Raw genomic sequence first — 26994 nt, forward strand, 5'->3', positions numbered from 1 at the left:
TTCCGGGTAGTATCTTACTAGTCTCCCTCTTTTCCTCCTCATTATGTATGTTATTGTTCTCTCTGCTGCGACATTTATTACTCACCTGTTGCTCTTTTATTTCACATTACAAATGCAATCATCAATCCTCATACAGGCTGTTTACCTTTGCCAGGTTGAAGAGCCAACGCTTACTCCAAGCCTGTTGGCTTTTTTTCTAATCCATCAGTGTTTTGCCATTCACAACATCTTTTTCAGAAGGGGAGTTTGATGACAGTCTTTTGAGAAGACTGAATACATTAACTGGCTCTCTCATTTACAGTTTTATTAGTACATTCAGAGAATCACAAGACATGAGACAGACGAATCAAATCTGTTTGGGGGGGAATTAAGATTTGCTTGCTTTTAGTACTCTGAGTTTGAAGGACCAGTTCTCGGGTGTACTGCAGGAAACCCTTTTCCTGTTTGTCTCTGAGCTTCTGCCCATGATCAGAGTTCTGGTCACTGGGTTACTTCAGACAAGAGAACACATCTTGTTCCTGTGATCAGAGTTTTTCCTTTATTTATGGAACTCTCCTTATCGCATTCCTCACTCTCTGAAGCTAAACAAAGTATCCTGTTGTTGGTGTGGGTAAGAAATAACAATACAAGAGAGAAATCAGCTGGCTTCACGTTTGTGCTGCTATGTGCTTTGGAACTGGGAGGAGCTCTTAAAGTTCTCAGCCCAAGAGGGAGGAAAGCATGAAACGCCGTTGGGGTAGCTGTAGTAACTGTTCTGCATGGAAAGACAGAGATTTTCCTTTTAGCTGAACTTCTGTAGCTCTCCACTTCATCGCCGGTTTACCTCTAGAGCCTGCCACCCAAAGCCAAAGCTGATGAATACTAAAGGCGGTTGTCCTGTGCTTTGACTGTCTGCAGCCCTCCTTATTCCAGGTCTAGGTGGGACTGCTCGGGCTGACAGCTCCCTCTAGCCCCGTTCAAGGTGTCTGTAGTAGGTACTATTTCCTGAAGATGCTGCACTGCATAGTGGGGTTGTCAGAGTAAAGTGGGTGCAAGCAAGGCTTGTACTGCAGCAAGCCTCATGGGGAGGGAGAGGAAAAAGCCCACACTGCCTTGCAGCCCTGAACTGAGCCAAGGTTCAGAGGGTGCGCGGAGCAGCAAGCAAGAAAGATGTCTGTCTTTTGGGTCAGAGAGATGGTTGAGGAGGGAAGGAAAAGAGAATGAGGGGACAAGTAAGAGATGGCAGTTGATAGTGTAAGAGAAGAATCTCTAAGGTTGCAGAAAGTGATGGGAGAAGCCACCAGGGAGCCTGTGGGAGGGACAAGCTGTGTGTCCCACCTAAACCTGGGGGGGAGGAAGGTGGGCACAGGGGAAAGACACATCCACCCATTCTTGCAGGCTTGGGATAGATCTGCTGCTCTAACCAAACTCAGCAAGAGGGTCTACATATACCAAGCATATATGCTTATGAGTTTCCCTTTCCAAGCTTACCTCCAGGTCCAGCAGTGTTTCTGATTGTTTTGTAGAGGCTTTAGATCAACAGCAGATACAGGGGAAGCAGAAGCACCCAGTGACAGGCTGGAAGGGAGGAGGATACTGACTCTGCGTTCAGGTTCACCAGCTGCAAGTTGGTCCCTCTTGTAATGCTGAAATCTGTAGCAGAAGAATAGTGAGAGGCTACCAGAATGGGGAACACAGCAGGGAAGGCAAAATGAGTGTGTATATTTATTCTTCCCCATTTTTCTGAATATTGATAAAGGTAGTTATGTGCTGGACACCCACCGCTACAAAGCCCTCACTGTAGAAAGGCTATGACCCTTCTCACGTAGAACAGGAGAAGATATCCAGGCTTTTTGGAAAGTTTGCTTTCCTGTGAATAAGGTGGCCTTTTAAATAAAGGAGGTGGGCTGGAGTCAGAGAGCTTGTCATTAGTAGCAGCTAAAGGAGCCTGCTGGTTTGGTACACAAAAGGGATCTAAGCTGAACTGGCTAAAGAAGTGTCAAAAGTTGGCATTTTTGGTTGGTTGGTTTGTTTTGGCTTAACATTCAAAGGAATATGTTCTTCTGAAGTGTGTCCGTCCTTCCTTCCTTCCCATTCCCTGGCAGTTCTGTCCCCATGCTGAGGGAGCAATCCTTACCATAAAAACCATCTGAAATAGCAGGACCAAACACAGACCCTTTCCTTCATCCCAGGGACAGAGGGAGAGACTTGGATTAACCATGGATTTCGGTCCCTTCCTTGACTGAAACCGCTCACTGACACAGGGGAGGCAACGCTGCAGGAACCCCCCCGACCCACACAGGGTCTCTTCTTTCCCCGCGCCTGTGGTCTCTGGGTGGTGGTAAACTCTACCTGTCACTTTGATGTTGCCTGTAGCCTTGGCAATGTTGTTTTCAATCACGCAGGTGTAGGTGGCGTTAGCAGTAACGTTGTGCAGAAAGGAAACCACTTTCAGAGTGATGTTTTCAGCATTCAGCTCATAGCTGGTGTTGGCAACATGAGGTAGGTACCCCCCGGCGTCGCTGTAGGCTGTCCAGTGCACAGCGGGTCGAGGGAACCAGCGCGGTGCTTCACACTGCAACGTGTCCCCACTGCTGCTGTTCTCCATGTGCACCCTGGGGGTGCTGAAGGCTTTGGGAGGGAAAAACGGGGAGACAGTCAAAAAAAAAAAGGCAAATGTCTAGGAACTGGGCATGAAACACGCAACCACGGCTGCTGGTCAGTCCCAGGTATTTCTAGGGTACTTGCTGCTTAGCATCGCAGCACCACGAGTAGTCAAACCAAACGCAGGGGCTCAGAGGGAGGTCTGTACAGCTTGGGCTGCAGCGGGATGACTACAGGGGATCTAAAAACTCCTAGGATAAGGTGGTCCGGTGTGACAAGATCTGCTGAGATCATGGCACAGCTTTAGTGTCTTTAAGTGATTCTGCTTCACAGTTACGAGCTGGGTCCTGGGCTCGTAAACTAAGCCTTTGCCAAGAACTTCTGGACATCCAGGCTCCCAGGGGAGACCAGGCTCAGGTTGTGGCTGGCGTGAGACTGCCCATGCCTCCCAAATTGCCCGGCTTCCCCGGGGAAGGAACTGCAGCTGGCACAGCTCCGCTCGCCTCTGGTGGAGGCTAGGGACTGAACAGGAGGCACTTGTTATTCTGGGCAGGGAGAGGCATGCTGAAAATGATTGCTGTTATCAGAGGCTGGGGGAAAGGGAAGATGACTCACCCTCTCCGCTGACTGAGAAGGGTGCCTGACCAACACCTATGGCTTCGTGATATGACTCTGATGCTAAATGGGGCTGCAGCCAAGGGAAGCTCCATCTGTACCTGCTGAGGCTGAGGGCAGACTAACGTGTCGCCTGAGCTGTAGGATTTATGCCAATGCCCCTGGATTAAATGAGACATTTAAAGCCTATTGCAAACAGATATAAAATTGGGATCTTTATAAGATCAATTAGCTACTCCCATTCTCAAGGGGGTCTTTGTAGTCACTTAAGTAGCTGGTAGACTACATGTGATAAATAGAAGAAAAAAGACAACTGAGAGCATTAAAATAATCATCTTTTCTGGAACAAGGATGTGGAAAGAGCAGGTAAGGCCATAAACACCTCTGGAAAAGCCAAAAATACCCCAGTCCTACTCAGGGCTGCAGGGCTTGACGTGGGCTGCTGGAGGAGCGGGTGCCGCTCACACAGCCTCTAGCATCAGCGTAACTGCGGGTAGGTCTGACCGAGTCACCTTAGCCTGCGTTTTGCAGCAGGATTTTCTTCCTCATACCCCTCACCTCCTGTCCTGTACCGCAGCACCGCCACTCCGCTCCCTCTGGCTGTGGTGACAGAGCACCGGTAAGTGCCGGCATCGGAGAGCTGCACGTCCCTCAGCTCCAGGGAAGCATTGCCACCGATCACTTGGTCTGCAAACAGCGCTGTGCGGCCCTGAAACGACGCATCTTGCTCTTGCAGGTGGTCCTTCCCACCTCTAAATTCATGTACCAGCCCAGCTACTCCCGCCTTGGCCCACCGGATCGCTATGCTGCCCATCCGGATGTCGGGCTCGAAAGTGCAGCCCAGGATGCCGCGCTGGCCGATGTTCCCAGGAGAAGTCAGCGTCGTCACGCTGATGGAACGTTTTCCTGCAAGGGGAAAGCAAGGAGGCATGAGAAAGGCAAGACAATGAGCACGGAGAAAGGCCAGACCACCCTGCGGCTGCCATGCACCAACCCCGAGGCTGAACGGGCACCAGCACATCGCAAGGACACCAGTAGCAGCTACCAGTGCTGCTAGCAGAGGTCAGCTCCCATGGCTTATATACCAAAACAAAGCACAGGAGCTTTTCTTTAGCGGGCAGCGTGGTTCAAAAAGTAGCTCCTCTTATCTGTTTGAGAAGAATTCACGTGGTGTTTTCTTGCTTGCTAATATGTATCAGGGATTTTTTCTCTCTGCTGCCAGAAGAGTGTGATTTTTGTGTCTTTTCTTAGTCAGGACCTCCCTTTGTGCAATATAAACATGATTGCAAGGCATAATGCTGGCAGAGAAATAAAACGCTGCTCTTGCACTCTTACTGGAATACAAACAGTTTTCTTTCATTTAAGAAAAGTCAGCATTTCCCTTCCCTGGGAACACAGATCGCTTCTCAAATCAAATCCTAACCAGCGAGCTTGAGAATTAACACCTTCCTGGAGCCGGCTCCGCTTTCCCGTACAGCCCTTCCCTACACGTCCTCACTCAGCATGCCCTGAGGAGGCTGCGTTTTGGGCAACACCAAAGCGATGCATTTTTGTTGTCTCTGAGGGAGCAGGGGAATGTGCCCCATCCTGGCAGATGCTGTCCAACTGTGCAATAAATACCGTCTCCTCCTATCTGGGAGAAGGAGCACGGTATGTGCAGGACTTTCTGTATGTGTAGGTTTAGAGCTCCAAGCCCAAGGAAATTTCAGCTAATGCAGCACTACGTCTCCAGCAGCACAGGCTGCACTACACTTATCAACCCCTTGCCTCAGCTGGCTTCCCATGGAGCAATAGGTGGAGCTGAACATTCTGGTTGCTAACACACCAGATAACTTAAAAAAAAAAAAAAAAAACCAAAAACAAAACCCAAACAAAAAAAGGCCTTAATTTCTGCTGTGAAAGCATAGATCAGGAACTCACTTCCCAGGGCAAAATGGAGCTGCCCCGCAGGGCTCACACGTGCACAGCCACCACTGCAGCCTGGGGCCAGCCCGCCGACAAGTTTTCGCAGAAATTAAGAGCCAACACAGATATCCTCACTCAGCTCTGAATGCCAAGTGCTGGTGTCTTCTAATCCACTCTGAGCACATCTGTGTGTGAGCATGTGTGTGTGTGTGTAAACCTCTGCATTATTTAAAACCAACAAGAGCTTACAGTCTCCAAGGAGAGCACAGCTTGTGGTTTAATGTCATGGAGTGATACCTTGTTGAGAAAGGCCAGAAATGAAGTCACCTGTGCAGTCTTAATTCAGCCGTCTGGTACGTAAAATCTATAAAAAGTGAGCCTTCGTTAAAGGGTTGTAGGTGGCACTTCCACACAAGATCACACGTCAGCCCGTGCATGGGATGGAGACATGGAGGTAGAGGCAGGGCAGAAGTTCATCGCCCCTCTGGTAACAGCAAGAAATCTGAGCAGCCACATACCTGAGACACCAAACCCGATGATCAGGGCAATCACCGCAGCCAGGATGATAATGACCGTAGTCATGCTATTTGGGGAAAACAGAAAGGACAACATTACCGCACAGCCCACCTCCTTCACACCCTACGCCTACGCTGCACGTCTGCAGAGCTGCCGGCAGGAAGGAAAGGTCGAGGTGGGTAAAAGCCACAGACCTAGAGCAGGGTGGACCAGTGAAACACACGACCACAGCAGTGACGAACATTCAGGTGAACACTTGTCTTCAAAGGTGAGGGACCGTGTGGCTGGAGGAAAGGAGACCCAGGCTTTGCCTTTGGGAGGAGGCAGTGGGTCCCAGTGGAGGATGCTCCTCTCTGCATCCCCCGGGGCATAAGCAAGCGGGGCAGTCCCTGCTGGCTCTTGGGAGGGACCAGTTGCCCAGGGAGGCGAGCAGACCACTGAGACAGGCCCCTGACCCCAGGAGACACCCAGTATGAGCCAGACAGCAGGCAGGAGGGGGCTGAAAACAGGGCCGGGTTTGTGAGCTTGGTCGGATTTGGGACACTCCACGCGCAGATGGATGAGGGGCTGTTGAATGAGAGACTGAGGAGGAGAGAACCACTTGCCAAACCACACGGAGCAGCACAGCTCAAGCCTTGCTGACCACAACCCATGTCCGGCACAGCCCTGGCTTGGACAAACCCGTAAGTATGGGCAGGTGGAGGCTCCCACCACAGCCGGTGGAGCTGTCACACGTGGTTCTGGGCACGTTTTCATGTGGATCGGGGGACTGTGGCAATGACCTTGGCTCCCCACCAGAGCAAGCCCTGAAGCAGCTCCCCACAAAAAACCCACAAGTACATCCCAGGGTGAGCAGCTCCCGTGCTCATGCCTGACAGTCTCACAGGAGTGCTGGGCTCAGCTCTGCTCAGGATTGTCAGAGGAGAAGCCCAGAGAGCTGCAGGAGGTCCTCACAGGGGACTTTACCCCATTCCCAAGCCCGGCAGGGCACTGGAGGGAGCTGTGTTGCGGGAGGCGTGGGCACCAACAGCGGCCACTCTGCACCAGTGACCTGGGCTGCCAGCCCAGGGCTTGTTTTGCTCCGTTGTAAAACAGAAACTCTTGAGCTGCTGCTTCCCATCTCATCCCCAGGCAGGCCCAGGCTCTGAGATGTCACGGCCCTTCCGCCCACACAAAAATAGCTGTTCCGCTTCAGCAGCGTCTGCTAACTTGCAGCACACTCTTTCCCAAAACATCGGGCAGCCTCCCGCACGAGTGCCCTTTGGTGTTTGTACAACTGCAAACTCCTCCCACCGTTAATGTGTGCCTGCACCAGTCATTTGCACAATCGTGCCTCAATCACTGCAAATGCCACGATCACAGGGCTGGTATGGAGCTCTAGGGAGTTGCACCATGTGAAGAAGCCCCTCTTGCAGAGAGCAGCAGGGAAGGGAGAACGGGAAGATGAGTTGAAAGAGGGGATGGAGAGGAGGGGAGATGTTGCAGAAGGCTTGCTTGCCCTCCTGCCACCTCCCTTCCATCATCATCCTTAAAACCAGTAGAAAGTGGTCTAAGGAAGCCCTGTCTGCACTTGCCAGCATGCTCAGGAGAAGGGATCAGACCTGTGTGTTTCACCACGAGTATGCAGTAAGTCCATATAAAGGTCCATATGAGTCCATATACACATTTACATCCATACCAAGCCCTCCCTGCCCAGCTGCCCTCAGAGTTGGGAGGTGTCACATATTTGGCTTCCCCCCTGTTCTCACCAGCTTTCACTCATGACCAGGGTGGACAGCAGTTCTCCACCTGCCCCCTTCCCAGTGCCCTGCGGCTGTGGTCACAGCTGACCCTATAGAGGAGGAAAGCGGTGGATATCCTCCAGCCATGGGCACTGAGCAGCTGGGGACCCATCACCAGCCACTGCTTCCCCTGGGGACCTGTGGGATGGGGACTTTATTTGTTGGTTCATGTGGATCCCGCAGCGTGACAGCTCCCAGCAATGATTTGTCATGTCCCACAGGGCTCAGGCAGGGTCTCGGCCAGGCTCAATGGGCGACAACCCTGTGCTTTCCTATTCTGGGGTAGATAACAAGCCTGTCGTGTATGCTGAATAACATCTATCTCTTTGAGGATCTCCACCAATTTCTATGGAGCTGATCCCAGCGTGACATCGTTGCTACAAACTCAGCCAAGGTTGCCATGACCAGCCTCAGCTCTCACGCCTGGGAAGCATGGAGCAAGCAGCAGCTGTGTCGTGCTTTCGCACAGCAGCTGTGGCTCGCCTTCACCCTGCTAGCTTAAAATCCTCCTTCCCAAGAGCGGGCAGGGAAGAAATTGCTGGGAGCCGAGGGATGCTGCCTGCGGGTTACAGGGGATTTCATCGGTAAATGCCGGAGGTGCTATGGCAGGGGACGAGCAGCCAGGGTGACCTCCTGTGCAGTCCCTGAATGCTTTGGGTGCCACCACACTTGCCTCCGGTCCTTGAAAGGACCCTTTGGCCTGAACACCACCTCTGCCCGAGCACTCCGCTGGGCAAAACCGTCCTCACCTCGCTCACAAACAAACACAAACGGGCCAGCACCAATGCTTTTGTCCCCCACTGGTGCCACATGTCCCCAAAGCTGCAAAGCCTTGCTAACTTTGCATCCAGAGAGATGCTTCCCACCCCTGGTTCAAGGCAGCAGCAGGGCTGACGGAAAAAGCCGCTCGTTTGTTACGGGGAGGGGAATGGCAATTCTGGGTACACAGATGCCACTGCCCACTTCAACACCCCTTGCCAGGGACAAGGGGAAATCAGGCTCTTTGGAGTTTCCTCCGCAGAAACTGGAAGATCCAAGACTCACAAAAGACCTTAAAAATATTCGCCTGCAAGCCCCTTGTGCGTATTGAGTAGATCTGGGGCGCAGGGCAAACAAGAGGAAGCTGGCAACCTGACTGCATGCTGATGGTAGCTGTGTTTCACAACAGTCTAGTCCAGCAGTTCAAGCGAACAGCAATTTTCTGTGCATCAGCACTCCTTGTACTCCCAGTGTTTCAGAGGCTTGGAAACAGACTAATGCAGACTTCTGGGGCTGCACAAGTCAGAGCCCTGATGCCACTTTCGGTTCCCGGCGTCATTTTGACAGCCTGTGGGATGCTGTTCTGTGCATATCCTCTTTTCCATGGTCCCATTCCTGCTCAGCCAAATGGAATTTGGCATGAAATTCATTCATTCCCAGCCTGAATGCTGCCGAGCACAGCCCAGGGGCAGAGAGAGGCTCACAGCCCCGCTGTGACAGGCAGCAGAGGCTTAATCCTCCCAATCTCTAGCTCTGCTCAGAGTAAGCTTTCCCTCGAGAATGGGCTTAGAGGTGAGAGAATCAAAAAACCTGGAAGATTAAGAGATTGAAGGTCCCCTGCCTTCCTCCTTATATCAAAGCTTACTGTGGAAAAGAAATAGCATGGCAGGAGTAACCCAAAAGGAAGGGGTTTCCGTTCCAACGAGCAGTTAATGACTGCAAAGCTCAACTTTTCCCAGTGTTAGAGTTTTAGAGGTTTTTTTAATTTTGTTTTGTTTTTTCCTGAAATCAATAGAAACCTCCCACTGCTCCTCTGAAGCTTCCTGGAAAATTCACCCCTCTCTCTGGGCTATTTCTATATTTCAAGATTAGCCTGAAGAGATGAGTGTCCTTGAGGAAGCTCACTACTTCCAATAACCTGCTGCCATCTGACTGCGCGCAGTTGCTCAGGGCAGGCAGAGGCGCTGGCAGAGCCAGAGGATAGTTCTCGGAGCAGCAAGGGGTAGGTGTGCATTTTTTTGCACCCATCAGATATTTCATTTCCCTGACAAAAGCCAGCTGGGCTGCCTCTTGAGAATAACAGAGCTAGTTATTACATGCATTCCAGATGCATGAGGAATATGATGCCTGATGAATATTTACACCATGTTACATTATGTCTACTAGTGATCTCACTTCCGTGCCGATAATATTACTATTTAGTTCTTCCTTGATGCTCCATGTGAGAAAGCTGGAGCACAGCTCACATGTTAGAGGTCTCTTCTGTTCACATGTAGACTGTCCTTCTCCCCACTGCTGTTCAGCTCCAGTGGGACGGATACTGGTAACAGCTGAAACCTTTTTGACAGAATAAATGCAAGCAGGGATGTCTCACACACCTCTCTGCAGCCCCTGCCTCCATCCAGCCTGGAAAAGCCCACACCTGGGATGAAGAGACGCAGCTTGGTGGTGGCTCTGTTCAAGCAGTCAGGTTTAGTTGGCCCACATTCATCAGAGGCTGAAGCAAGTTTGCCACTTTACCCATCAGGTGGATGTTATTTTCAAGTAATCAGAAGATAAGGATATGAGGTAGATATTTTTATGGCCTTCCCCACAATACTTTTTTTTCTGACTGTAGTTCACCGGGACTTGGTCAATAGCTCCAAAGGAAACAGGGTCATTGAAACAAGAGGTATAAACCAACTTGCACATCTTCCCAGCTCTTACTCCTGACCCACGCAGCAAGGAAACTTGCTGTAGGACAGCTTCTGCCTTTCTCCCCACAGCACGCTGATGTGACAGAAACATAAGCGACTGTCTGAGGACCAACAGAAGGAACAGGGAGCCTTCCTCAAGCCATTGATACCCCCACCTATAACAGCAGGAACACAGAGCCTTTTTCAAGCCATTGATACCCTGACCTACCACAGCATACAAACCTGAGGCAGCGTATTCTAGCCATGCACAGTTTCTAGGACGTGCATCTCCGTCCTGGCTACAGTCAATGACCTGCACATGGGTGTCTGACAGCTACATGGCCTTACTGATTATATAAAAGAAGCTGTACCGGTATTTAAGTAGCTTCGGTGAGTGCAGTATAGAGTTAAGCTGCAAAGAACTGCTGTCTTGAAAGCTCCTGGCAGCAGGGTGATACAGCCAAGGAGTCCAGAAAATACAGTCCCCTCCCTCCCCTCTCTCAAAGCAGATGCAGATAATACCATACCTCCAGAAAATGACCTGGCCTTGGGATGCCATGGTCACGGCACCTACGAAGACAAGCCAAACACCAGGTGCCTGAAGGTCCCACACTGTTCAGCACAGCCCCTGTCCTTCGCATGATATATCCTCCCAGGCTGTCTTGCTTAAATAACTGAACTCAGCTAAGGAGTGGTGAGCCCAAACAGTGAACTCTCAGGAACGAGGAAGCAGTGAGCATCTCTGCTCCCCTCACCAGGGCAGTCAAAAGCAGGGAGGCCTGGTTAGTCACTGGGGCAACAGGAGAGACCTCCTACACCATCCATTAAAGAAACATGTCTGATTTAAAACAAAAAAATAACACAGCTCATGGTTTGGTAGCCAGCTAATGCCGGGGTCAGACTGAAGCAGTCTCCCATGTAGATCCACAGTTTACCCATCACTGACGGGTTTCATTATATCCAGGACTAGCTCAGGTCTCCTTGTTAAAATCTCCAATCATGCTGCTGGCACTGGGCAGAGCGGTCCCACCTGCGGGTCCCCTTCCTGGCCCCATTCGCAACGTGCATCTTCCCCTGCCTATCTGTGCTGTGCTAAGAGGCTCCTCCAGGCTCAGCAGTGCCATCAGAGCCACACAGGTTCAGCAGTGGCCTCTTTTCTGACTGCTGTTTTCTTCCACTAAACTCCTCCAGTCCAAACTACCTCTCCTCCCCGAGGCCAGCTCCTGCTGCTTGCAGGTCTGCCACTATGGTGGACATCAGAGCACATAAAGGGAAGAAACCGGCACAGACCCTGCAAGCCTTTCCCTCTGTGCTTGGTCTCACTTGAGGCTGGGGGCAGGAGAAGTAGCTCTTGGGCTTAAGAGGCTGAGAAGGGCAGAGAGTTTGCAAAAGAGCAGAAAAGGGAAGGCAGCTTGCACCACCTTGTTCAGTCTCCTGAAGGGGAACCTGTGCATCCTGTCATCTACGTCTGGACTGTTCTAGGGAGGATGGGAAAAGAGGAATTTTTGACAGTCCAGAGCCATCTCCAGCAAGTTCGGATGGTTAGTGGGAGTGAACCACTTTCCCTTGCAGAACTGAGGATGCCCAGAGGAACTGGGAACAGTCCAGCACCTAAGAAAAACCAAATTACTTTCTCTGCAACAACCAGAGGTTAAAAACAAGACCAATTAATACTGGTCCATGATGACCAAACTAGCTGCAGGAGGACATACGGTGCCCTGAGGGGCACAGCAGCCTTCTAACTGTGCATGTGCAAGATTTCAGAAGTGTACGCTTCGTCTTTTGGACTACAGTTCTACTCCAAAAGAGCCAGTTCACCTCCACAAGGAATGAACATAGCCAGATGTGGTGCACGACACATAACAGACTTTTCTAGATGGCAGGGAGGGGGCTGGAAAGGGCTGTGGCTCTTGTACAGGCACCAAAGTCAGCAAACTATTCCAAGGCACTTAGCACTCAGCACTCACCACTTCCAGCCTCATCATGCTAGGATGAAGTTATATGTCACAACTTGTGTAGAACCTCCTCCCATGTCCCACCACCTTTGACTGATGAGAGCACAGATCTGAGCCTCCACTAAGCCTAGTCACCTGTTAGGAAACAAAGTAAAATTAGAAAGTAAGTGGTTTCCAGCCGGGTTAGGGAGTTGAATTGGCTCCCCACGTGCTCAGAGGAGAGTCGCACCTAATGATGCTTCTGGTGGGACAGGACCACATGGCCTGTGGCAAGGACAGAGGAGCCAGGGTGGGACCTTCTGCTTTCAAGAGTGACTAGGCATTGGGTTTACTCAGCCGTTCACGTGTGACTTCAGTGAGTGCTTAACTGCAAAGCTAATCACTCTCCAGGTGAAGGAGCTACCTGAACGCCCTATGCAAGGTCTATGGCAGAGGTGTGAACAGGACCTACTGCTAACGCTCCAATCTTGGCTGTTACTGAAAGCACATCCTTCATCCTCTGGCCTCTGAATGAAACTGAGGAGTGGAAATCTTTCACCTGAGAATCACTGTTGCTCTTTGGTTGTTGCAGTGGTTTAAACTTGTAAAGCAGACTTTATACGGTCTTCACTTCCCCTCTGCTTTAGCACAGAATAGCCCTTTTTAATCTGCAAAAAAATAATTCTGATTTATTTTGTAGTATTCTACTGATTACTAAACTTTTTGTAATTTAGCAGACCATTACTAGAAGCTAAGAATAATAGCTCTAGGCCATAGTGGCCTGCTGGGAAATGCAGATTAGGAAATATCCTGTTGCACTTGGTGACACCTGATTTATAGTTGCCTTTGGTGCAGTGCACAAATGAGGTGTCCCCTTTCAGCACCAGTTAACTCCGGGTCGTAGCCGCAGCACACCTCACCACACAGCCAACGGTTGGGTTACTTCCATGCTGGAAAAAACAGGTCTGTTTCTCAGGCACAGGCAGCCCCAGTAGGACCAGGGCAAGTCCCATTCACCAGAGCAACACCACATGAATTTCTGAGCAGCTCTCATGCTGGAGCCTACTCCTCTCTGTATTTTTACACTGCAGAAAAACCAAGAGGTAATCAGGATATTTCCCAAAGAAATCAAGGATCTGTGATCACACGGTTGGCCCAGCTCTTACCACTTTTGAATCTATTAGCAAAATCCAACCAAATGTGACAGCAGGATCTGGTCCCACATGGTCTGTGAAAGCCGGTGAGCACCTGGGGAAGAGACACATCAGCTGTCTTCAGCGAGGGGAAGGTGACAGCAGGCACAAAGCATTACCAGTTTTTCTGGGCCCCCCAGCTGGTGCCCTACAACTGGCCATGGCACATGCTGCCTCTTGCCTGCATGAGGGAACAGTGGGGGCAGGAAGAACTGAAGGTGGGTCAGGGCCCAAGAAGATGTTCTGTGGTCTGGGGGAGGCACGGGGACAAGAACCAGACTGCAGTCACTCTGCCCTTCATGATACAACTTGTTTCTTTCTTCACAAATAATAATTCTGTCAAAAGAGTCCCCTTACTTATGGGAAGTTCATGTCTTATTTCAATGTCACTGGAATGCTGGAGGAGCTATCGGTGAAAGAGGAGAACCAGAAGATGGAGTTGTGGCAAGCTGACAAGCAGCCAAGTTTGACAGAGCGCTCAAGAGAGGGGAAGGCAGCCAGCAGGTTGGAAAAGATGAAAGCTATCCTTGGGATTTGGCCAAAAATGTTGGACATCTTTCCAGCCTTGTGATCCCACATCGGTAACAATGACATCAAGAGGTGCTTGAGAAGCACCAGAAATGGGAACATTAGTGGTCTGGAAGGAGGAGAGCTTGGCACTGCCTTACCAGCTCTACCTGTCCTCAGCCTTGACTGCTCTTGAAGGGAAGCTGGAAGCAACAGCCCTCAGAGCCAGCCCTCATCTCTCAAAAGAGGGAGGCAGTGAGCCACCCTTAGTTGGAAATAGACAAAGTCCTCCATGCTGCCTGCGAGCCACTGCCAGGATCTGTCCTGACATGGCACTCCAGATGGTTGGTGCACCCTTGTGAATCACCTCCTGCCATGGGAAGGCCAAGAAGCCCCACTGAGCCAGCTTCTGCACTGCTCCCGCGATCTTCTGGGGACAAATCAGACAGTCAAGCACAGAGCTACAAGCGCAGCCGCGTCACCCTTGTGGTTTGCCTCCTCTGAGAAGGGAGAGATACCCTGGCATGATACCTGACTCTAGAGGCATCCTACATGGAGTCTTCCAGGCTGCAGGGTCCTTTCCAGGTCTTCCACGGTCTCTTGTTCTTGCTGTGTTTTTCCTTCCAGCTACACTCTGTTTTCCCTGTCTACCTCCCAAAGCTCCTCCACATGTTCATCCCACCCACCCTCCCCCCCCCTTTTTTTTTTCCAAACCTTGGAGACAGGCAGTTTTATCAGCAAGAGCTTTTGTCCTGGGAAAAATATCAATATTTACCAGTGCTGTTCTGTCAGCACTGCATGTATGCTTGTCTTGAAAATGCCTTTGCTGTCTCAAGGACCAGCTGGTCAGAAATAACATCATTATATGTGTATATATATATATATAGCAGATTAACTACACCTCCTAATGCACCACCTGCCCAAGGCTGTTTACCAACAGAGCACTGGAAGCCATTCCTGGGAATGGCTGTTGGCATCCAAGGTGAGACTCCAGCAGATCAGTAGGATATATTCATTTGGCAAAGCATTCTGAGTAACGGACACTGAGGACAAAGTCTACTTGCAAACAATGGGAGGACACTCCCGCCTAACCCCCACAAAGTGACTAAGGTTATTAAATGTCTTTTCTGCACATGATTCTTCAAGCTATCCTCGTGCACAGCCTTCTTTGCCCAAACACAGAGCAGTAGCCGGTCAATGCTTTATAATCCCTGGGACTGACTGAGCCCTCAAGTCTAACCAAAAAAAAAAATCAACACAAGGGCCTGACCCTGGCAGGATTAGTACCCCATGCTGTCTGAAAACTGCTTTCCCCATGTCAAACATAGAGCTCAGCCCAAGCTGACTGCAGTTCCCTGAAGGGTTTACGTGTTCGCTGGTGTAATTCTCACAAACAGCTTCTCAGAAAATGTCAGCGACAGGGTGTGTAAGGGATGCCTAACACAAAGAGAAAACACATTCCTCTGTCTGAGAGGACTAAGATGTTTTTAGACAGAAATTATGTGCCTAGAAGGTAGTGCCGTCCTTATGTGTTCCCTCTGCAATACAGCACGGAAGCTCTGAGAACAAAAAATACACATGGTGGGTGCAGGGCAAGAAATAGAAAAACACAGAAAATGAGGCATTTTGTTTTACATCACATTCTGTACTGAGCACTGACTCTGTACATAGCAAGGACAAGAATGAGTTACTGTTTGTTCCATTAAAGGTTTGAAATTTCACTCACTTTGAAATTTCAGAGTCAGCGACTTGGAGACTTAAATTGCCTAACTTAGGAGATTTAAACTGCCTAACCTTTCTTTCCTCATTTGCTTGACAGCCCTTTCTGGATGATTAATGGAAAGCTATAAACAGCATTTGCATAAGGCTATCTGTCTCTTTACTAGGAAGAAGAGGTTCCAAAACTGGCTTTGTAAGACGAACAAGCAACCAATAGGAGCCTAGCTCTGAGCAAGCAAACAGACAGCACAGGTCTCTACTATTTACAAGCCAGCTCTCATCAGCCAGAAAGCAAGAACCAGTCCTGACTGTTGACACAAGAGCAGCATTCCTCTCCCCAAGTGACCAACAGTCAGACCTTTGTCCCCAGCTCCCCAGGCAGTATTAGGAGCCCCTAGCAACACACACCTACTAGTAAGGTTACCCCCAGGGCAGTAGCATTCCCAGCCTCAATGACACGAAGGTGTTTTGTGAAGGAAGGTATCCAGGGTGTCTCCTTCACCCAGGCAAGCGGCAGGCAGCAATCGGCAGGTTAGCAGTTGCCCTTCCAGGAAAGTGCGTCTTCCTCCTCATCACAGGTGCCATTTCCCCAACTCTGGATTGGCAGCACACAAACAAGCCCAGGAGATACACACACACACACTATGGAAAATGGAGCAAGCTCTCCTTCTAAAAACAGAGCCTTGCCAAGACTGCACAAGCCAAATCCAGGAGTTTTGCTATATTCCATCTCCTGCTGCGCTTGCCTAGTTGCCCCAGTTCAGGACAGACACCTGTAAACTTGTGCCTATGGCTCCTACGGATGCTCAGACTGTCCCCAGATCTTCCCGTGGTGAGCTGGGTTCTCTGCTGGCTCCTTGTTGTTGTTTAACCCCAGCCGGCAACTAAGCCCCACGCAGCCGCTCACTCACTCCCCACCAGTGGGATGGGGGAGAGAATCGGAAGGGTAAAACTGAGGAAACTCGTGGTTGAGATAAAGACAGTTTAATAGGTAAAGCAAAAGCTGCGCACACAAGAAAAGCAAACCCAGGAATTCATCCACCTCTTCCCATTTGCAGGCAGGTGTTGAGCCATCTCCAGGAAAGCAGGGCTCCATCACACGTAATGGTTACTTGGGAAGACAAAACTTTGTAACTCCAAACATCCCCACTTCCTTCTTCTTCCCCCAGCTTTATCTACTGAGCATGACGTCATATGGTCGGGAATATCCCTTGGGTCAGTTGGGGTCAGCTGTCCCAGCTGTGTCCCCTCTCAACTTCTTGTGGCCCCCCAGCCTCCTCGCTGGTGGGGTGGGGTGAGAAGCAGCAAAGGCCTTGACTCCGTGCAAGCACTGCTTCAGCAGTAACACCTCTGCATCATCACCACTGTTTTCAGCATAAATCCAAAACAGCCCCATACTAGCTACTGTGCAGAAAATTAACTCTATCCCAGCCAAACCCAGCACACTGTCCCGTCACTGCCAGCAGCACTATGTCCCACACCATCTCCATGGAGAACATACAGACTGGGTGAATGACATTCTAATTCCTGTTCCCATCAGCACCATGGGTTTTCTCTGGATTTCCTTTGGCTATATTACCAATCCGCCCTGCTCCTATTTTGCAGAGAGGGTGTAATGAGACTACAGCTTACTTGGAGAAAATATAAGAGTTGCAAGCACAACAGCAGCTCCCAGGAGTGTGACTGTGCTATATGCATATGTAGAAGGCTGGAATCCAGCCGCCTATCTAACAGGGAGGCAGAAGCCATATTCAGACTGCCAAGCCCTTCCAAGGCACGAATGCAAACCCTTTGGAATGTGCCCCAACGAGCAGCCTTGGCCTCCTCAAGAAGGACAGCACAGACTATCGATCCTGCAGAATGAAACATATCTTGACCCTCCTGTGAGGTAACTGTTCAGACCGAGTTTCCCCTTAGAGCCTCACCCCACGGGCCTCAAGTCCTCAAAAATTAAGGCAGCAGTACAATTCCCAGAGTTTGCTCCTGTTCAGGTACGAAACGACTTTGCATACACACCCCCGGGTGGAATATAAGGCACAATTTTATTTTCCCTCATCCCCCTTTCTCAGCTCACACCCCTCACGACGTTGTTTTCCGGCAGCAAGGCTATGTGGTGATCATGGGGATCCTTGTGGTTTATGCTCACGCAGCAGCAAGGAGCAGTGCCCTGGGCTCGCAGGGGCTCACCTGGCTGCTCAGAGTGCCACTGTCCTGAGCAAACTCCTCTGCGAGGTGTCGCTGGGCGGCCCACCCAAACACTCTGAGCTCTCCTTCACTTGTCCACAGCACGACCAGTGGGGGCAGCCAGGGTGACCTTTGTGTCCATGACCACAACCTTGGTACCCACCTGCAAGAGAAGAGGCACCATCAGATCAACCCAACGCAGGCCCAAAAATCCCAGTGTGTCAGAGGCTTTTGGAGAGTGCTTCAGCCCCAGGACTTCTCTAAGACGGGGAGGCACGTGCTGATGAGAGCACAGCATATTCAAGGCAAAAATTGCCAGGGCTCCATAAAGAAAGGAGAACAACTGAGAGGGACCTCCCCATTCCAAACAATGGGGAAAGCTGAAGATTTCCTTCCCCCTGCCTGTTGAGTAATGCAAGACACAGGCCTGCAGAACCCCATGCCAGCCACTGGTGGCTATGGCCAGAGCTAGATACAGACCAAGCATAGAAAAAGGAAGAGGCTGATTCTATACTAAAACAGGCAAACCACACAATGACACATGCAGGTCAAGGACGGGGAAGCTGGTTGGGATTAAACAAACAAGGGAGCTGAACTCATCCTAAATGAGGAGTGAGGCTTCTCCATAGGACAGCATCGGGCACCGTGCGACACAGCCCAGAAGCTCCCAACCTGCCAGCACTGGAACAGGAACCATATAGACACAGGGCTGCTCAGCCTCGCTGAGGAGGACAGAAAGACAGAGCTGCCCTGCCCCATCTTCTGCAGAGCTGGCTCAGGTCTCTGTCTCTGGGGTGTGCTGCAAAGACCTTTAGCGTGTCCTGCTGCATTTCTCACTGCTGCAGTCCCATCCTACCAGAAGGTATGTACACACAGTTTATCACAGGCCTGGTGGATGTGCAAGGCAGGAGTTGGGCTGGAGTATCGACTCACACCTATCTACACGAGGGAGGACCAAATGCAACAAACCTTCCTGATGCCAGCAGGAAGGGGAAGGCTGAGCACTCACCTGGCATGGTACCTCCACAGGCACAGCGAGCAGCTTTCTGCCCTCCGCTTGAGCAGAACGTGCAGCAGTGAAACACACCTTGGTGCTCACGGAACTTGTTTTTCACCATCAGAGTGAATGGAGAGCCCTGCAGAGGACAAGCAAGCAGAGAGGCTGCTGTAGTGGATGCTATCAGATGTTGTGTCTGCTTTTTCAAAAACCAACCGGGTAATCCTGTCAGTCACAGATCGCTAAGCCCAGTCTTAAACTGCTAAGTGGTAGAGATAATCCTTAGAAATATTTAAAGCAAATCCTTAGAAAAGAAAAGCAGATAAAGAAGAAGCAGTGCAAGAGAAACAAGAAATGCTACCTGTACATGTTGCCCTTTCACACAGACGCAGACAGCATACAAGCCTGGCTCCTCAGGGCTGTAGGAAATATGGTAGGTCCCATCACCATTATCACACACTGTTGGTTTGACTGCACTACGAACAGAGAGAAGTCCAAGAGGTCAGTGACTGGCAGAAAATTATCTACATGTGAACCACTGTTTGGCCTAGATTTGTGGTCAGCTCCTTATCCTCAGCCTTGTTCAGCAGCTGTGGGTCTCAAGCGAGCTTAACAGGATGCACCAGCAATGCTCAAGCACTGAGTGGCTTTCACACACACCTGCTACTGGGAGCTGCAATAACCTTACAAAGGAAGTCACACAAAGCTAGCTGCACTGCAAGGATTTGTAGCAACCCCGAGCTCTGAAAGAGCAGAAGATGACAGACAGCACACTTGCAGGTCAGATCATCCCATCAGATAAGAGTCCTCAGAAATGGGGTAAATTCACAACTTCAGAGAGCAATTACCTCCAGAAAAGCCCACGAAGAAGACAGGACATAAATGGGGCAGGTTTGGATCACTTCAACCACTGTCCCATCTCTATTGACCCCAACTCTTCAATGCTCTGAGGAGTTCTAGCTCCCTGCTGGTGAACTCTCCCTTTCCAAAGTGAAGCTCACTGGGTTTCACAAGGAACCCTGGTGGACAGAGTACCAGGGAGAAAGCATCAGCTAGTTACTCGGGGACTGATTGCCTGCTTCACAGAAGGATGGAAAGAGCTTTCCGCAGACAATTATCAGGCAGCTCTGCATAGGGGAAGCTGTTCTTCCTAACCCCCGCTAGTTAGTCTCTTGTGCCCCATGACATGACAGTATATAATCTTCCAGATTTGCAGGCTGTATTCCCCACACCCCACCATTTCACATCAATACAGCTGCCTACATCATTTCCTGCCGTGAACTGTGTGGTGATACTTCACGTTCTTCTGTAGCTGCTGTGCCTCAACCCAAAGCCAGACGGCTTTCAGCAACGGATGTAGTAACTGCATATGCACAAGAACAAGATATTGAGTTAATGTGGCCACAGCGACCTCTACCCCACCAAGCAAAATCCACATAACCCTCATGTGCACACCTTCCTACGTCATATGTGCACCTAGGGAAGGAAGGAAGGTACATTGGAACAATATTCTTGAACAATGATGCTCTATTGATAAGCATCTGTGCAGCCAGCACTGCTTCTGTATGACTTGTCAACACTCCCCCATAGCAAGGAGTTTTAGCATCCTGTCCATTTTTTCATCAGGTCATCCCACCAACAGTGGATCCTTGAACAAGTTATGCTGGCATCTTGCTCCAGCTATGTTGTACATACTATAAAACACACATTCTTCTTGAGAACTGACCCCTTATTGGTTCTACATTTGTGCCTGGCTGCTTTATAGTAACCAGTGTAGCCTGCAAACAGTTACAAAATATTTTTTTCTGGTTGGTCATTTTCATTGCAGAAACACTTAGGAGGTCAAGTGTGGTCTTTCCTGCTTTTGCTAGAAAGCCTCCAAACATGTTAAAGTGCTCAACGCTTGCGACTACAGGAGAAAGCACGATAAAGTCCCAACACAGATTCTTTCTCCAGAACACAAACTAGGCACTTCGATCAACTGTCAGAGGCTCCGGGGCTTGGTGGACTGTCTGTCTGACTCAGGACGGTCATTCTGGGGCTGCGATGTTTTACACTCATTAGGTGTTGAGAAAAGCAGGAGCCCTGGGTGTCTGCCGGTAGGGGTGGGAAGGAACAACAGCTCACTGAAAATGTCTAACACCCACCAAGCGTTGAATCTTTTAAGAAGTCCCAAATCACTCAAAGACTCAATATAAATCTGAGCCAACACTGTCAACCTCCACGCAGCCAAATACAACCTGTAGGAAGCACTGCTATACCAGTGGGAAGAAGAATAGTGCCTTTTCCCCTACAGATTCTGACCCACATGCTGAAGCACATCCTCCCACCCGCCCAAGCAAGGAGGGAGCCAGGGTAAGGGAGGCAGAAAAGCAAACCCAGTGACCAGGGAGTTCTCAGGCAAAATACCCACCGGTCCCTCTTGTCCTTGTGGGTGATGGTGACCTGCACGGCCTCTCCTCCTCGCCCCATCCGCTCCCCCATGGTGTCATTGCAGAGCAGGGTAAAGCCAGTCAGCTGGTTCTGACGGGCACTGTGGAGATCTGCAAGGCAGAGAAACAGGACCAGAAAGGATTCACACCAGCCATGACTGCCACCTCCCACCTATTTTGCAGCGTTGCTGTGCCATCAGAGCACAGCCAGGACTTTGCTGCCAGGGTGTACAGCTCCTTCCACTCACAGGGAAAAGTAAATACGTGACTGGGATCAGGAGAGAGTGGACAGCCATAGGCACTGAGAGATGTTGGACAGGCTTAGCCTGGAGGTCTGTATGGACCAGGGTGGTCTTCCTGCCTGTCCCTCTGAGCCCAGACAGCATCTTCCCAGAAGGCCTCAAGGTGCACCATGCAACTGGGAGGGAGAAAGAACAACCCCAGTGTGCAGCAAGGAACCCCAGAGACCTCAGCACTTACAGCTTGGCATGGAAGGGATTGAATGAGCCCTGGGTCTCTCTCATCTGTCCTGTGCAGGCCATTACTGACCAGAGCTGGCTGCGCTCTGTGGGCTGGTCTGAATGTTCTCTGTTTGCTTGCCCCGCTCCAAGTCCTTAGTAAGCAAATACCCATGAAACCATCAATGCCAGTTATCCCCATGGCAATCTCAGCAGAACTGTAAGGGGAAATGAACCTACTCGCTCAGCCACAGAGGGGATCGCCTGGGCCCATGCTGCAGGGCAGCTGGGGCCACCGGGAGAGCATCATGTCCTGCCATTGCAGGCGTCTTTCCCATCCCCCGAGTAAGCTGTGGTCTTTTGGCTTAAGGGTTGCTCTTCTCGCACCTCAGCCCCATCCTGAGGTCAGTGATGTTGCAGAGGGCAGCTCCAGTATGCTCTGTACATCTGGATGGGGATAGCTCTCTGGCTCCCTGCCCAGCACGGCTCCCATAGGCCCTCAGCAAGCAATGCAACCTCTGGCAGGGCTCTACCTCTGCCCCTAGTCAATGCCGGGACAGCAGGGAGTCAACAGTGCCTTAAGCTGCACACCACATGGGCACAGAGAACGGAAAGGTGACTTCAGGGAGCGGCGCGTTCCCATTCAGCTGTTGTACAGCACCCCATTACCTTCCCCGTGCAGGGTACATCTGGCTGGATCAACCACTTTATTGAGAATGGCCCCAAAAACTTCATAGCCACAACACTGCCCTGCTCTCTCCCGGGGAGAGAACTGGATCCTGTCGTCCACACTGGGGTGGGTGTTGTAAGCAACACTGTTCAGCTTTCCCAGCCGGCTTGCCACCACCCCTTTGGTGATAAGGATCTCCAGGTCTGAGCCGCTCATCAGCAAGTGCTCCGTGAACTCCACGCCTGTCCTCATGTCCAGCAGCAGCTGCTGCAGCTGGGCCTTCTGCAAGTGCAGCAGGTTTTCCTTTTGCATCTTCAAGTCCCCCAGCTGCTTCAGCAGCCGGTCCCGGTGCTCTTCAATCGCTTTCACATACCCACTGGCAAACAGACAAATCTCTGTGGCCACAGCCTCTGTGCGACTGCAGATGGCACTGCCCATGTCATCAATCTGGCCCAGCACATCTTCTAGGGTGCCCATGTGCTGCTGGGTGCTTTTCAGCAGCTCTCGCAGGGCGTCCCCATGCCTGTGGATGACATTGCCGATGAAGTCATAGGGGTGCTGCCGGTGCCTGTCTACAATGCAATCCCGGCACACAGGCTGGTCACACTGCTCGCAGAATAGCCTCAGCTCCTCTGTGGGATGGGAAGGGCAGAAGAGAGGCTGCCCGGCCTGGTTGCAATCCTTGGTGTTCTCCAGCTCCGTCACAGCATGAGAGGCCGTCTTCTTCTGTCTCCTAGAAGGGAGCAACGACACATCACTTTATGCAAGTTGGATATGAAATGCAAACATCGAGATCCCTTGTGAATGCCAGTCTGTACAGACTGCAAGTCACAGTGTGCACTGCTCCCTCCTGTTTCTACTGAAATCCACTCTACATGAAGGGACTTGTGGTGTCCTGAGGACAAGGGTCCACACAAAAGAGGACAGCATCTGCAAGCAGCTCATGAGAGGCTGCTCTCAGGCTCCCTGCATACAGTCAGCACTATTTTCAGACAGAAGAATCGTATGCCCCACCATGGCCACACACAGACTGGGGAACGGGCTGTCAGGCTGCTACTGCCAGCAGCCCCTTCACGGAGCCTGAGAGAAGTGGGATAGTTGCAATTACCCCCAGACACCCTGTGACAAAGGCAGTAGGAGGGCAGTGGGCCCTGCAAAGTGAGAGCTGGCAGGAGGTGTCTCAAAACAGAATTGCTCACCAACAGTCACTTCTGGAGAGGAACAGGAGGTGCCAAGCTCCTCAGCCATCAGTCCAGTCATTTACACCAGCTTTAAATTTGCTGAGGTAAATGAGCTCTAATATCCCATAGGGGAAAATCTAGTTCAGGCCACTGCCAGAAGACAGTCTGTAGTAAAACATTTAATATTCCAAATGTCAAACTCCATTTCCTTCTAGCCACCAGGTTAGGTCCTGCTTGGCGGAGACGAAGGATGGGACACAAAGAACCTGTTATCACCCAGAAATCCACCATGTCACAAGGCAGCACTAGAATATTTCCATTTTATGCTATTTTGGACACTGGGATCTAGTTATTGAGCAGGATGAAAAAGCCTTCTCTCTTTCCTTGTCTCCTGCACTAACGACTTCTAGCAGTTGCGCTGGGAGCTCCAAGCCATAAGCAAAGAAATACTCTGAGGACCAAGCTCTACAGAGTTGCTCTGGCAACACAAAGCAACCTCATCACAGGGCAGGACATGGCCCTTGCACTCCTTTCACTTCCCACTAATCTCCCTTGGGTCCAGCACCTTTTCAAAGCCTTCTAGCATTATCTGCATAACAGCCTTCAAATTCACACTTCCCTGACTTCAGCCTAAAACCTCTCTCACTTATTCCAAGGAGCACAACAGTGGCACTCAGATCCTTAGAAGTCTTCCCTATACACCAGGAAATCATTTCAAAATGGTTTTCCTTTGCCCTTGTTCTGCTCTGCCATCAACTAACTCAGGTGCAAGTCTGCAGATGCCAGTGGGGTGAAAAAAATATCAGTAAATATGGTAGGAAGCAGGTCATCAGGACAAATTTTCTACTGCTTTATACCTTCTGCAGTTATTTCTATCAGTGCAGCAGGCTGCTATTCAAGGTCTCAGTTTATCACTCTTCAGCAGCCTGCATGGGGCATGAGGCATTAGCTAATCAGAATGGTATGCTGAAAATTACAGCTAGGAGTAGAAAGGTAACTAAGAGTCTAAGCCGTTTTACCACAGGCACCAGTATCTGCAGGGGGGCAGGGCAGCGAGGAATATGCCTCAGTTCTTTCTGGGGAAAGAATTTGCTAATCAAGTGGAAAGGAGCAGCAGACGTGGAGGGAATAGTCTGAGCTGATTAACCCAGGCTAAGAGGCTTCCCTGGCTAGTGTTACTGGGTGTTTTTCTGACCCTGCCTGTCACCTCCTTGCTTCAGAAGGCCATTCAGACTTCCTATCACTTTTATTTCATGATGCTGCCTGTCCTCTGCCCTGCTCGCTGGCCACTGTGGCCACCTCCTCTTCAGTTCCTACCTCTGTTGCAGTCACCACTTCTTCCTGCCTTACTGACATGACCCTCTCTGAGGTACACAGCTCTCTTCCGCTGTCACTTCTTCAGTTTTCCTGTATTCCAACAGAACTAAACCCTGCAACATCAGGCACACTGTGAAGCAATAGCATTATTGCTGTAAGCTCCCAGCCTCACAGAAATGCTGAAAATGCACACAAGATACATGGGCACAACAGTTAACAGGCAAGCAGACGGGTCCATCATCAGGAGGTAGCAACCACAGCAGGCAGGCTAGCGTCAGGACTTCCACTTACCTCCTTTCACTTCACCTAAGGGTGCCTTTGCACATACACACAGTAAACGTTTCTGGAGGTGGAGAGAGGCAGACCAGCAGCTTCACTTTCCCATTTTCCCTTGGGAGACATGCCTTCTCCAAAGCGGGACAGCACAACAGGCGAGGCTCTTGTCCTGCAAGTACTCTGCCCACACCCACGCCTGTTGGACCGCTGTCAGTCTCCCTGCCCAGACCGAGATGCAAAACAGCAAGCGGGCACCCCCACGGGCAAAGGGTGGCCTGATTTTGGACTGAACGGGGCTGACCAACCTACCGCTAGCAGCTCGCCGCTCCCCGCCCGAGTACAGAGCATCCTCCGGGGAGGATAAAAACCCGCTAGGAAATTGACCAAACTGGAAGACATACGGGTTTACCACTCCCGCTAGCTCTCCGTGGCTCCCTGCCCGCTGCCACCCACCCACACGCTGCCCTCCAGAAGCCCAAAAGGGGAAGGCAGCCCCTCGCACCCCGTGAGGAGATGACCCCGGGCCGGGCCTCGCCTCCCCCTCACCTGTGGGCCTGGCAGCAGAAGAGGCAGAGGTCGGCCCCGCAGGTCAGGCACCGCCTGGCAGCCGCCCCGTCGGCGCAGAGGTCGCAGCCCGCCGCTTCCCGGCTTCGGTTCAGCGCCAGGTAGTCGGGGGTGAGCTGACCGATGCCGCCGGGCGGCAGCGTTACCTCAGAATCGCACACCGGGCAGAGAACGCTACGGGCGGCGGGGGTGGTGGCGGCGGCGGCCCGGCCCGTTTCCCCCAACGTCCCGAGCCGCCGCAAGCAGGGAACGCACAGCGAATGGAGGCAAGGCAACAACCGAGGAGAAACCCAAGGTTCGGCGCACACGGGGCAGCGCTGACCGGACGACATAGCGGTAGCTCGGCCGCCACCGCGGGCCCCCGGCTCGTCAGGGACGCGCAGCCGCCCCCTCGCGCCGCCTCTTCCCGCCCTTCCCCTCCCCTCCCGGCCGTTGGGCGCGAGCTGCCCCGTTGCCAGGGGCGACGGCGGTTGAGGCGGGAATGGCGTACCCGAACCGGCGCCGCCGGGTTCTGTGAGGGACACCGGGAAACCGCTGCGGTCTTGGGGGGGGACCCCGCCACCGCCGCCTCCCCTCGGGGCTTCTCCGTCCGGGACGGGACGGGCAAAGGCGGGCTGAGGGGACACCAGAGGCGGCTTTAGTCCTCGTCCTCCTACGGAAGGGCCTGTCCCGCTGTTTGCCGCCTCTGACACATCCCATGTTCTCTGAGAAACAGCCTCCCCATCCCGACGTGGGGAGGTTTTGTGTTTCCAGTTCTTCCAGCTCAAAATTTGGAGGTTCACCACCTCGAAGGAGAGAGCAGGCGGCCCCTGACCGGCCTTTGCAGTCGGTCCGTGCAGGCCCTTTGCCGCAATGCTGGGCATTTGTAGTTTTTCCTTCTCATCGCTGGTGAACTTGCCGTATAGCCAAGCAATACGGGTGAAACTTGAATAGAAATAGCGCAACACCGCCAGGCTTCCCCGCGGGAGACTGGCTGATGACTGGATTGATTCACTGCACCTGGGAATTACAAATATTGTAGAAGGCAGGCTTTGAAACCAGAACGTCACTGAAGTCCTACATGAAGCTCCTTGGACTTTGATGGTATCTACACAATTGCTTTTACCAGTCTGATTTGTAAGCTGCTCAAAGAATGAAATCAGATATTTTTTTTTAAAGCAAGCTCCTTTCTATAAAACCATGTTGACTAGCACTAATGATACTCACATAATGTGCTGCATTCAGCCCTTAATGACTGAACTTTGTACCAGCTTCTCCATTAGTTTGCCTAGCACCACAGCCATCTTACCTGTCCTATCCTGCTTTTGAATACCAATGTGACATGAACACCATTTGAGACTTCAGGATTTCAAGTTCCCTAAGTTGTATTAAAAATCAACAAGCAAGGGAAATCTCCAGTCAGGTGTTTTTAGGATTGCTGAGTGCAAATTATCTAAACCTACTGATCTTCAAATACTGAAACTGTAATGGAGGTTAACATCCCTCTGATGCGTAATGGCCTGACAAAG

General features: G+C 51.2%; 2 protein-coding genes across 9 annotated transcripts; both read right to left on the bottom strand.

Annotated features, from left to right (window-relative positions):
* Positions 1 to 15: 15 nt before the first annotated feature.
* Positions 16 to 17645, bottom strand: VTCN1 (V-set domain containing T cell activation inhibitor 1). Of its 7 annotated transcripts, XM_069785895.1 has the most exons (6): positions 12022 to 14267; positions 5622 to 5686; positions 3757 to 4104; positions 2332 to 2610; positions 1471 to 1632; positions 16 to 754 (listed from the first exon to the last, which is right to left on the bottom strand). In XM_069785895.1, exons 2-5 carry the CDS (start codon positions 5683 to 5685, stop codon positions 1511 to 1513), a joined length of 813 nt encoding a protein of 270 aa, XP_069641996.1. In that variant the 5' UTR covers position 5686; positions 12022 to 14267; the 3' UTR covers positions 16 to 754; positions 1471 to 1510. The 7 variants fall into 7 exon arrangements, with proteins under 7 accessions (XP_069641996.1, XP_069641995.1, XP_069641993.1 ...); XM_069785892.1 differs by lacking the exons at positions 16 to 754; positions 1471 to 1632 and having other exon boundaries at positions 1833 to 2610; positions 3757 to 3907; positions 3993 to 4104; XM_069785890.1 differs by lacking the exons at positions 16 to 754; positions 1471 to 1632 and having other exon boundaries at positions 1834 to 2610; positions 12022 to 13073; positions 13155 to 14267.
* Positions 17431 to 26994, bottom strand: TRIM45 (tripartite motif containing 45). 2 transcript variants are annotated; one of them, XM_069785886.1, is made up of 6 exons: positions 25469 to 26977; positions 22148 to 22881; positions 21002 to 21131; positions 18950 to 19064; positions 18601 to 18727; positions 17431 to 17754 (listed from the first exon to the last, which is right to left on the bottom strand). In XM_069785886.1, the coding sequence occupies exons 1-6, from the start codon at positions 26347 to 26349 to the stop codon at positions 17603 to 17605; spliced, it is 2139 nt and encodes a 712-aa protein (XP_069641987.1). In that variant the 5' UTR covers positions 26350 to 26977; the 3' UTR covers positions 17431 to 17602. The 2 variants fall into 2 exon arrangements, 1 of the variants encoding a protein (XP_069641987.1); XR_011325152.1 differs by lacking the exons at positions 17431 to 17754; positions 18601 to 18727 and adding an exon at positions 19852 to 19951 and having other exon boundaries at positions 18961 to 19064; positions 25469 to 26994.

Source organism: Haliaeetus albicilla, chromosome 6 (assembly GCF_947461875.1).
Source record: "Haliaeetus albicilla chromosome 6, bHalAlb1.1, whole genome shotgun sequence".
In the NCBI taxonomy this organism is placed as follows: domain Eukaryota; kingdom Metazoa; phylum Chordata; class Aves; order Accipitriformes; family Accipitridae; genus Haliaeetus; species Haliaeetus albicilla.

What these genes read in the sequence shown, in the direction of transcription:
- VTCN1 (XM_009912296.2), bottom strand. Translation starts at nt 4,219, where the DNA reads ATGTGCTGGTGCCCGTTCAGCCTCGGGGTTGGTGCATGGCAGCCGCAG. An exon ending in GCTGCGGTACAGGACAGGAG is followed by an intron (nt 2,611 to 3,756) that starts GTGAGGGGTATG and finishes TCCCTCCCAAAG; the next exon opens with CCTTCAGCACCCCCAGGGTG.
- TRIM45 (XM_069785886.1), bottom strand. Translation starts at nt 26,349, where the DNA reads ATGCCCAGCATTGCGGCAAAGGGCCTGCACGGACCGACTGCAAAGGCC. An exon ending in TTCTGCTGCCAGGCCCACAG is followed by an intron (nt 22,882 to 25,468) that starts GTGAGGGGGAGG and finishes GCTCCCTTCTAG; the next exon opens with GAGACAGAAGAAGACGGCCT. An exon ending in ATGTACCCTGCACGGGGAAG is followed by an intron (nt 21,132 to 22,147) that starts GTAATGGGGTGC and finishes TCTGCCTTGCAG; the next exon opens with ATCTCCACAGTGCCCGTCAG.